This window comes from Apteryx mantelli, chromosome Z (assembly GCF_036417845.1).
Source record: "Apteryx mantelli isolate bAptMan1 chromosome Z, bAptMan1.hap1, whole genome shotgun sequence".
Classification (NCBI taxonomy): Eukaryota; Metazoa; Chordata; class Aves; order Apterygiformes; family Apterygidae; genus Apteryx; species Apteryx mantelli.
In genome coordinates, this window is record NC_090020.1 from 40704841 (window position 1) to 40716398 (window position 11558).

At 41.1% G+C, this 11558-nt stretch overlaps 1 protein-coding gene across 3 annotated transcripts in view; it reads right to left on the bottom strand.

The window, feature by feature from the left end:
• Nucleotides 1-9374, bottom strand: part of SNX2 (sorting nexin 2) — a 33878-nt gene extending 24504 nt beyond the window's left edge. The window contains exons 1-2 of one of the 3 annotated variants that reach the window (XM_067315273.1): nucleotides 9228-9374; nucleotides 248-365 (exon numbers count right to left, since the gene is read on the bottom strand). In XM_067315273.1, coding sequence (XP_067171374.1) covers nucleotides 248-365; nucleotides 9228-9335 — 226 coding nt within the window. In that variant the 5' untranslated portion in view covers nucleotides 9336-9374. Of the gene's footprint in view, nucleotides 1-247; nucleotides 366-2357; nucleotides 2484-9227 lie in introns of those variants that run through there. The other 2 variants (XM_067315274.1, XM_067315275.1) reach the window with 2 other exon arrangements.
• Nucleotides 9375-11558: the final 2184 nt, after the last annotated feature.

Consider the following 11558-nt stretch of genomic DNA (forward strand, 5'->3'; position numbering starts at 1 on the left):
AAAACCTTTAATGAACTTTCCAGAAAGTGTACCTGCAGATTAAGCAACAGTTAAGATTTACTACAATACCAAATTGTGAAAATTTAAAAATCGAAGTTTCCATGTTTAAGAGTACTGCTTCCTATTTCCTTACAACCAAGTAAATGACAGCATAAAATGTTTTCTCCCTCCTCCCCACAAAAGCACACCTCCTAATGTCTAAGGGAAAAGAGTCTATTCAGACACATTAAAAGGAAAGAGCAATTACCAGCAAAGAGATCTTCTCTATCATCATCTAGCATGATTTCAGCTGGCTTTGGACCATTAGAGTTTGTGCTGAGGTCTTCTGCAGGAAGACTTGCCGGCTCTGGAGATGAAGGACTTGACTGTTTGAGAGAAAGGGAAAGAAAAAAAAAAAAGAGAGAGAGAAAAAAGTGAAATAATAAGCATAGAACCAGTTGCCATCTGTCAGTATATAAGAATTATTGCAACAAACATTCTTTCATTGCAAAGAAACAAAGCGAGATGTACAGAAAGGAAACCCTGTCAGCTATTTCCATTTCCTACTCCTAGTGGGATAACAATGAACAAAGGATATGAGTTAGTCAGTCAACAGCTCTTTTCATTCCTTTGTCAGAGGAAAAAAAGTTACCCACTTCCTCACGTTTAATTAATATGAAACAAAAACTGCTAGAGAAATATCTAGAATATGCTTATTAGTATTTTTGAGTGCAGTTTGATTATTAAGCTCCTTTTGGAAAGGTTTATATTTAGATTTTGTTTAGTAAATTTTTCTATGTACAAAAACAGTCTCCAAGTGTTCCATACCAGTTTTTCAGAGATTAAGAAAACAAATTAATTTCATTCAAAGAACAACCCAAGGCTGCATGCAGCCACAAGAAATTTGGAAGTTAGAAATTAGGCTGCCCAAAGTTACTTGGATAGTATCTTTGCAACAGCTCAAATTTGGGGATTATTGCCACAAAGGGTCACTCTGTACTAAAATGGAAGCTAGGCTTGCCACAGATACAGTTCTTTGAATTAACTGAAGACTAGAATTTGTCCTGTGAAAAGAGAAATACTTGAAGACACTCAGGAAGATAAAAGCAATACTGAAGTCAGAGTACTGAAGTACAGCTTACTCACAAAATAAGCATGCATCTAACTGAAAATCAGTGCTTCAGTAAGCAAATCCTTGTTGAATCAGTGTCAACTCTGGTTATTTCAGAGTACTTCAAAATTTGCAAGACTCATTTCCCACAACTTTACCCAAGACAGCTAGCTACGGAATTTTCAAGAACAGCATATTTATGCAAAAACATATGCACTTTAGAAGGGACATCTGTAAATCGAGAGTCACTACTGACTTCTTCGTTTTTGCATAAAATTGTCATAATTTAAGGTTAGAACCAGATTTCAGAAGAGAGAGGCTGTTTTCCAGGCCACAGTTCAACAAATGCCATGGGCTACAGGAGAAAAAAAGCCTGAAAAAAACACTGAAAAGCCACTGAAAAATTCTGCCCAGCTTCTTCATTGCATATTCATGAACATAGCACAGAAAACAGCCCTAAGAGGGATGCCTTCCTTATATTGCGTTCTCCAAAAACAGTGCACCTTCTGGCATGAAGCACAGCAGGGCTGCTCTATTTGAGGCAAGATCACGGCCTCAGCATCAATCCACATCTCAGTTACCTGAAATCCCAGTCAGAGGAAGTAAACAAGTGAGCAGTAACAATGCTGCCAGATACAATCAGATACAGTACAAAACAGTTTTTCACAGGATATATGAAATTAAACTCTCTCAGCCTGTAAAAGTGTTAGTTGAACTAAGTCTTTCCCTGCTGAAGATACAAGGAAGCTAAAAGCAGATACAAGAATACCAGAAAAATCTGTATTCCAATAAACCTAAACCAGATAATGGTTGCAACAAGGAAACGCTTCATTCAAGCGGATAAAGAGGTTATACCCCATTGCATTTGCCAAAGACTGCCATTCTCTGAAAAAAACAAATACAACATTGGGAAACCAACAAAAAAAAGAAGTTACAAGCCACAAAAGGCAGTAGCCTCTCGAGCTGCTTGTTAGATTTTGCCCTAGAACCTGCAAAGAAAGTCAGAGCAGAAACACTGGAGAACTACATGTAGGTAGTAGAGTTTATACGCTTACAAGCTACGGATCCACTAATCAGATGTATATTTCTCATATTACACTAAATCAACACCAAAATGATCCTGCAGCAAGAGTAGTACAATGAAGTAATGAAGTTACATTTGCTCATTCTGTGAAGCATGATTTTAAGCTGTATCACAAGACTTGCAAGTAATTTAGAAAAAATGAAATAGGAAATTTTAAAAAACAAAACAAAACACACCACTTACCATGCTTCATGCTTCTACAAATGATAGCATAGATAGTATGTGTCACATGTAAAGGTCAACAGCTTAAAGCAATTTGAGAACTCAGGAAGCAGCATATTCCAGTAGAAAAAGGTCCATCTTTCTGCACAGAGCTGCACAAAGTTTTGAATTCACGATTTTGTACTTCAACTGAAACGGCAGGGCATTGGAAAACTTATCTTCCCGTGAATCTCAAGAAGTTTAAAGTTTTATCAACAAAAGCAGTTCTTAAAACATTATAGATCATTCATTCAGAATCAGTTTTGTTGCTGCTCAGCTTTGGTAAGAACCCACTTAGATCCTGACAGATGTGAGTTGGTACATAGCAAACACCACACGCTAACACAGATTGAGGACGACATACAGTTCATGCTTCACCTCCAGGAGAAACAGCTGTAACACAGCCAGGCACAGGGAATAAAAGCCTTCCCAAACACTTGTTACACACAGCAGATGGCTTTCAGTTTTATCCTGTGGCTGTGCTCTTGATTAATGAATGGTGAAGAGCAGCCCTTGGAGAGCACTCTCATCTTCAAGCTATACCCCCAGTCTATCTCCTCAATTTTATCCAAGGTAGCTATCTTGGTTATTGACGCTTGCTTTTGACTATACCTGGCTTCTAATCACAAAAAAGAAACCCTACCAAATACAAGATTCACCCTGCACTCTTAAACCTGATTCACATATGCCATAATAAATAAATAAAAGCAGTGTTTACGTGCCTAAATCAACAAGTTAACCAGAGGACCTAAACAGGCCAATACCAAAACATTCCCACTTTGAAGAAAGGAACAGAGGCTTCCAAGAAAAGACATCAATATATGGAAAGATGCTACCAAGTGTTGGTAGGATTACGGATCATTTCCTATTACTGAATTGGGAAAGATTCTGTCCACAGCACTATTCAAGAAAACGAGGACTTCTGCATTAGATATTAGGCTTCACAGCTTTAGCTAGAGTATCAGTTACAAGGGACTTTCACAGTATTTCATACAACCTGTTCCAATGAAGTGAAACTAGAGAATACTCACAAAATAAGAGGCAAACAAACCAACCTTAGGGGCACCTCAGAAAGCTCAAGAAAAATAATAGCTGCATGAACAAGCTTTAACTTGTATACAAGGCACAAGGTCCAGAGGTGACTCTTTCAGGAAGATTTCCAGTGAAACTGATACCCTGTCTATCTGTTACTTACTATAAAAATATATAATAAATTTATATTTGTTATATACCTCAGGTTCTGTTATTATGAACAGTGGATATTAAAGTTTTGTTTTGTGGATGATTTACAGACAAAATGTCTTTCCTTTAAAATGCATTTTCAGCTGAATAAGGTATTTCCTGGACTACTAACCTTTCAGTGGCACTTTGGTATCTTTTAACAGCTGTCGTTCTCAGACAAGACAAATGAAAGATGGGGATAAATATCTTCACATACAGTTGGGACCTTCTTTGCAGGAAAAAGTTTTTTTGTTTTTTTAAGTAATTACAGCTCACATCAGAGTGCATAATTATCTAAAAAGCTTCTTAAAAATGATTCATAGCCTGAACAGTTATTGTAACTTTGAACACAGCCTCAGCTTCTTTAAGAGCTTTGCAACAAAGTTTAGTTGTCTATCTTCAAAACAGACAGCTGTTCTCAGTGAACTAGGAAGACACAGGAAGCCACTCTCCTGAACATATCAGAAATTGCTGTCAATAACTCCTAATTCTTTGATTATTTTATATGATCAACGGATAACAGAGTGCTGTTCAGCCTACCCAACAAAAGGGCCACCCATACAGGCATTAACATATTAAGTTATTCCAGTTACATTCTACTGCATGTGCAAGCTAAAAAGAGTAGCCCAATTTTGCTCCTTAGCTGTGTGAAGGAGAGCTAATACATCTACGAAAGTGGAGCAGCTCAGAGCACCTAATAGAAACAAGGCAGTGAAAATCTGAGTACCAGGCAAGAAATGGAGAGAGACCAACCATGAAAGACAACCTCAGGGCCTAAACAGCTACATGCGCAGGATGGCTGTTCAGAACATTTAAACTTATTTGACTCCAAGGATCCACAAAAAGTCACAAGCCTGTCCATTTCTTGAAAGGTACATGGCTTGCAAAGCTTCCGAGAGACTCCTGAGCAGAGAGTAACTCAGGGGAAGCATCCAACCAAGACACCCAATGGTCAGGACATTCACGCATGCAAGACATACAGGATCCTGCTCTACTTGCTTTCTAGAAAATGAGTTACTGAATGCACATGGGAAGACTATGGGCCCATCCCAGTCTGCACTGGCAATAACAAGAGCTCACTTTTCCTCTTGTATTGTGCATTAGAGCTGGTGGCAATAACTGAGTAGTTTAATAGCTTTGACTTATGAAGGTCCAAGAACAAGGTCACGTGCCTTTTGTTGGCTGAAATAATAGCCCTAGCTGTTTGGACATCATCCTTTCTCTTAATAGCACAGCTCCCCTGCCCCGGCCAGTTCAACTACATGTCTGAACTTCTCCTAGCCTCTTTCAGTCAGAACACGGTAGGCTGACAAAAAGCACGCTATTCCAGCTACCTGAGCTAACCTGCCTCATTTGGACTGGAGCAGGGTGCAAAGGCCCACAAACCACTGCATGGGCAGAGAGAATAAGGCTTCAACGGCAGAACAACAACCTTTTCAGCAGAAGGTAAGAGGACACAAGCAATCTCAACAGGACTGATTACTTCATGTTTCCGTTACTGCCTGGATTTAAGGCTGAAGACAGGGATATATGCTTCCATCAGAATTACACCAATTAATCATGGGCACAGACTTAGTTTTCTGCAAAGTTATAATACAGTGTTCAAGGACTTAATGTTTTAATCCCAGAAATTCTGATACAGTCATTAACACTTCCCTTATAACTTCCAATTTTCATGTTAAATTCCATTTAGATACCTATAAAGACATCTGGACTTCTATAACAGTCTACCTAATGTCTTCCCTTCTGTGCACAAAACAAGATTATATTTTAGCCATCTTATAGGTCAATGACATAAGCTGTTACACTTGCAACGAGATTATATACACACCCTGCCCTAAATGACAGTCCTTGATAAATTACCACATCTATTGCTTACTCATTGTTTTCAAGCGCTTCCATCTATTCTTCCATTAGAAAAAAAAAAAATCAAGAGTATAAAAACCACTGAAAACAAGTAGGTGGCAGCTTAGCTACATGTTCACAAGGCAGCTGCTTTACAGAAGAGTGAGACATGCAATAATGAAACTCGTAAGAAGTATTTAGGGAAAGATGAAGTAACTGGCAGCACAACAGAAGCAACAGATAAGTAAGGAAACAGGTGGCAGAAAAACACAGGCAAGAAAGTAGCAGAGAATGAAACAGACTGGGCAAGGAGGAAGAAGGAGAGGAAGTGATGAAATGAGAATAACACTACACGTACTATTTTTCAAAAAAAAATCTAAAAAATGCTTTTTTCATACATGTCACAAAAAAATGACTTTCACACAGTTGTTTGCTGTCTCTTCTAATAGTGGCAGAGGACATAGACAGCAAAGTAGCAATTTGTTGACAAAAACCTGTAACAGGAGATGAGTCTTCTCATAATACATAGTTAATTTGCAGAACTTCTTGTTGCCTGCATCTTGGATTTATTTATTTTTTTTAAACTTAGCAATTACGTGAGTCCATGGAAGATTATTAATATTAGAATGCTACCTACGGCTCAGCAAGCCCTTGAACTACAAAGTGCTGGTTGCTGGAGAGTAATCCATGTGAGTTCCAGTACATACATATAACCACCAGCAAAAACTTTCACATGGCATCCACTGTTGACTTTCGTTGGGAACAAGATCTCTAGAGTCTAGAGAGACTATTTGTCTGACCGTGTCTGGCTGTTCTTACCTATGAAGGCAAGTGCAGCAGCTGCCGAAGATCGTTCTGGGACCACATGGAGCAGGTGCTCCATGAGACATTCCAATACAGCTGACACAGTGAAAACCTGAGAATCATTCTACTACTTACACGCACTGTAGGTATCTGAAGAGGAAATCAGCACCCTACTAGCTCAGACGAGCTATTCCATGCAATGAGTTTTCAAAGACTACATTCTCAAAAGAAGAAGGTCCAGTTGTCTCCATCCCTGGCAACTTTTACATTCTCAGACTCCTTCCCACTGCATCTCAGAAATTCCAGAAGTTACAGGGAAGAACATCAAATCTTAACATTTTACATTCTAGAATTAAGAGGGCTTAATTCAAGACATTAACTTCTAATATGTGCTCAAAGAAAGCTAAAGCTCCAGCTTCTTTCTCTTCACACGCAGAGAATTTAGCTTGAAATAAGTAATATTCTTCTTGTGATATACAAAGATGAACAACAGAAGTCAGTGACCTTCCTTATAAACCATATTTAAATATTTAATTTATTTTTATTGTTCATAATATACATGAAATCTATGTTTTGCTGGAACAAACTTAGATGGGTTAGCATTTGTTTTATGAGGGGAGCCTTTGTTAATATTGAAGCTATTTGGAAGAATTATTAGCAGACTAACAGCTTTTCCAGTGCTTTGCCAAATTATAGGTAAGAAAGGAACAGCATGTCTTTTCTGAGGTGCAAAGAGAATGAAAGCAAGGGAAAAAAATGGGGGGTGGGGAAGCAAGAGTAGAAATTAATCACACAAAAAGCAAAGGAACAGCTCCAAGTTCAAAACAGTTAGGAACCCTTTCAAAGTACCAGAACCTTCACATAAGCTGGCTTTGGACCTCGCTGTCTTCTGCCGTGCCATGCCCTCCTCTCTGTTATCAGCTAACATATACAATCAGCTATGAAGAGCACTAACTCCTGTCTGTTTTTATTTTAATAGAGCTTCAATTGATATTTAGAAGCAGGTACTTCATGAATATTTATAAACTACAAGAACACTTAAATATAGAATTTTAATTAGGCCCACACTATGACATAATCATTCTTCTCTGGACTAAGGTAACAAGTGAACTTAAGTACAGTACCCTTAAGTTAAACAATCTAGCTTCAAGCTAGGGAGAAGTTCAAACTCAATTTTCGTGATCTCTTCCTTCCAAATTTGCTAGAATTCAAAAGAGCAATGCTCTTTCCTAAGCACTCTCATTGATTATAAGTCACGAAAAACTTTATTGACAAAAGTTCTTCAAAGTTTCTCTTTAAACAAAGTGGCTTTCCCTTTCTACCTTCTTCCAATTGTACCGACTACAAAAACAAAGCAGAACAGAACTGTCAACCAAACCACTTAATACAGAGAAAGCGCATTTCTTTGCCAGTTTCTCCAGTTATAAAGTTTTCAGTAACTATTCTAAACATTAAGAGGAAGATTTTTCATTTAGATTGTGGTTTAGGCAATAATTCTATCGTATCTCTTGAGGTTTTAATTCTAGACCACATCGTAAAGAAATTACTTATGTTTTACTGCAGTTTTTCTTAAGAGTACAAAACAAGACTCCAATAATACACGCTGCACCACACAGAGATGTACAGAGGTCTGTTAAAGCAGTTGTCAACTGCAGGTTCATAAATCACATCATTTGTTATTCCATCACTGTATTTTTCCACAGTTTTTTTTTCTAGCATTGAGCAGATTATGTATCTATAAAAAGAAGAAAAAAAAATTCTAAGTGATAGCAGAGGAGGCGAGTGCCTTTAAAATACACTTAAGAGCCTCTTTATTTACTGACCTTTTTTTGTTAAAGACAGGCAACAATCAGAGCAAAACAGAAACATGCACTGATCCTATTACTGTAAAGGTCAGGGACAGGAAACTCTTCAGGAAAAGGAGAACAGGAACAGTCATCTTTTCAAATGGATCACTGTGTACAGGGAGAATGAAGTTTTTCCATAAGGGACTGGCATAGGTGAAACATGACCACAACTTAGAAAGAAAAGCTTCCACTTTAACGAGCGTGAGCATTTCCAGAACTAGGAAGTACATTCAGTTGCAGTGTTTTTTTTTTTTATTAGATGCCTGACACAGAAAGCAGGAGTGGTTTATAGATTCATTCAGTAGAAATTTTTAGATTTTTCAGACTGATTTCTCCAAATCACTGCAGGTTTCACAGCCTCTTGCATGAATGCCTCTCTTTAGCTACCCATAATTACCACTTGTTCATGAAGACTGATGCTACAGTTCCCCCACAATAAAAAAAAAGTCTGGAAAGGCAAAAAATCCTAGCAGCTGTTCAACAGCAGTATGTTATGTTATTATAGCTGAGCATTGCACTAACTGTGACAGAAAAAGACTCAGAAAGAAATAAGTTTTTAGAAGTTTTAGCAAACTGGACGGGGATGAAGCCTTGGACCAAACAAAGAAAATAAGTTATTACTCCCCGATACGTCTAAGGGGAGACGGACTGGTGAAACTGGCGTCCTGCTGAGAGGGAAGATACAAGTATTTTTCACGCCGGCAGCACAGAGGCTGGGATGACAGGGAAGAGCGGCACCTGAGACAGGGAAGCGAGCGATGCTCGGAGAAAGACTTTTCCGGGTCTCTGTGTCGGGAGAAGGATTTCGGGGGAAGGGCCCGGCCCTGGCGGGGCCGAGCGGCCCCGGAGGGCGGCGGGGGAGGCGGATCGCTCCGGTGGGAGCGGCGGGCCCAGGAGCCACCGCCCGCAGAGGAGGCCCCGGAGGAGCGGAGTGGCGCGGAACGGCGGCAGGGCCGGGCGCCCCCCCGGGAGGGCGGCGCGGGGCTCCGCGGCGGGGGCAGGGCCGGGGGGGGTGCCGCGGCGGGGGGCCGGAGCAACGGCCGGGGCAACGGCGCTGACAGGCGGCGCGGCGGCAGGGCGCGGCGCAGCAGGGGCGGCCAGCGGGCCGGAGCCGCGGCGGGGGCCGGGCGCTCACCTCGAGGGTGGACACGGTGCTGGTGAAGAGGTCCTCGCCGTCCTCCGGCTCCTCCAGCTCGCCGTGCCGCGCCTCCCCCAGCGGCGGAGGCTCCCTCTCCGCCGCCATCTTCCCTCCGGCCGGGGCCGCCAGCACCGCCCCCCCCGCTCTCACGTGACGCGACGGCCCCGCCCCGCCCCGCCCCGGCACGTGACCGAAGGGGCCGGGCAGCAAGGTGATGGGGGGCGCGGGGGAGCGTGAGCGCGCGTGCCGCCGCCCCGCCCCCCTCCCGCCGACCGTTGGGGGCAGCCGGGATAAAACGGTTGGAAACGGTCGGTCGGCTTTGTTTGAGCCCGGCGAAGTCTGCGTCCCGAAGGCTGGCCCTTTCGGAGTCCCGCTGCGCGGGCAACGCTCGGTCTCTTGAGTAGCCTGGTCCCTCCGAGCAGCCGCGGCGCAGGCGGCCGCTCCCTCCCCGTCTGGCGGTTTACACGCCCGAGCCCGCACGGCGCGCCGCCGCCGCGCCGGGGGACAACGGGGGCGCTGCCTTCTGCCCCCTCCTCGCCCCGCCAGTCCCCCACTCCTTGTTTAAATCACCTTCTCTCCTTGTGCCAGCAGTCGGTGAAGCGACTGCAAGGCCGACGCACCAGTACAATCCTTTGAAGTATGTCCTGCGTTTCAGCGTTTTGAAAATTTGAATGGAAGTTCAAATCACTTTATATCAGTCTTTGAATTACGAACTTTTTTTCTCTGAGTAGACTCCATTCATTACAGTGGTTAAGATCAGATCTTTCTTAGGGACTGAGGAGCAAAAGTATTATGTCCTATTCTTGCAGAATAGTCATTTAATCAGGTGCTGTAATATTCACAATCACTAAAATAGTATTTCCCGTGTAAATGAAGTATTTGCAGGCCCTCTCCATAAGTTAGTATTTCTAAATTGCTTTTCTTTTTCTTGTGACTTACCTCTCAAATTCTTAAATTCTTCCAAAAATTTAATATATAATACTCATCTAAAAGAGATGAAGTCAAATATCAATATTGTCCAGCTAGTGAGCATGAGCTAAAATACCTATACCTGATCTGAACTGTTACTGTTGTTTCCACTATATTAAAGTTTTAAAAAGTATCTTTTGAGTTTCAGTTTGGTCAAAGTACAGCTTTCATTCACTCAGCATGCTTGTGCTTTTTGAAGACTTTGTTAATATTTGCTGTATTAAAGTTAATTTCTAAACAGTATCCCATGGGGAATATGAAGAATGAGTTGTCTTCCACAGATGGCAATCTCTTTTGGGGCAAGAGCTGCATCTCTCCAGTATTCATACAGTGCCTAAAAAAGACTAAAAGGATAGAGTTGTACGTATTGTTTTCTTTCAGCCTTTTCCCAATCACATCATGAGAAAGTCATAAAGATATAAATAGAAATCCGTGTTATGTTGAAAATGTGGAAATGCCATGTATAATTTTATCTGTACTGCCGAGGCTTGAGATGTAAGAAATTGTTAGGGAGAGCTCTCCCCTAGGCGAGGCTGGCGGCTGCTTCAGAGACCATGTCCTTCACTCCTGCTGTCCCCCTGGGGAAGGATCAGGCCCCAGAGCTTAGCAGAATGGCTTTAAGTGAGATCTTACAAATCTGCCACTTAAGACAGCTAAATTTGTGCTGAAGTTTGGGAACTCTGAATTACCAATTGCAAATAACAAGTTACCTCATAAAGAAGAGTTCTGATGCTGAAAGTTCCAACAAAAGGGACAATATAGCTTCTTAGACTAATAAATGTAGATGGACAAGAAACAGGGAAGCTTTGGGGTATTTCCTCAGGTCTGAAAAAGTTGTCCAATACTGTAATAAAAGACTTATCTTGAGACTTACATTGCTACAATAACACTTCTTCACAAGACAGGAATAGTAGTGAAGATTAGATTGTTCATAGTAGAAATGACATGAATTAAACTCTACTCACATTTTTACTCTCTTCCTAAACACAGCCCATTGCTCTTCATTATATTTCTAAATAATTTTCAGAGCTCTTTTTATAATTTAAAAAGAAGAAAAAGAAAGAAACTGAAAAAAAAACCTATTCCGAATATACAAACATTTTTCATGTTGAAGCATAGTTCTCTGGCCTCTACATTTTTTGTTGGTGGCATCCTTACTGCCTTTCCAGCTTTTTGTGGTATTCCTGTTTTGCTATTCTGCTTCTGGAAGCTTCTCAAATAACTGGTACATGCACATTTTATCTAGAAATAATGATTAAACCACTTTAGAAATAATTCTGTACCCTTTAACATTAAACCACTAAAATGTTTCCCCACAATTTCATTTGCTGTGATCAGGAAGATCATGTAATATATATT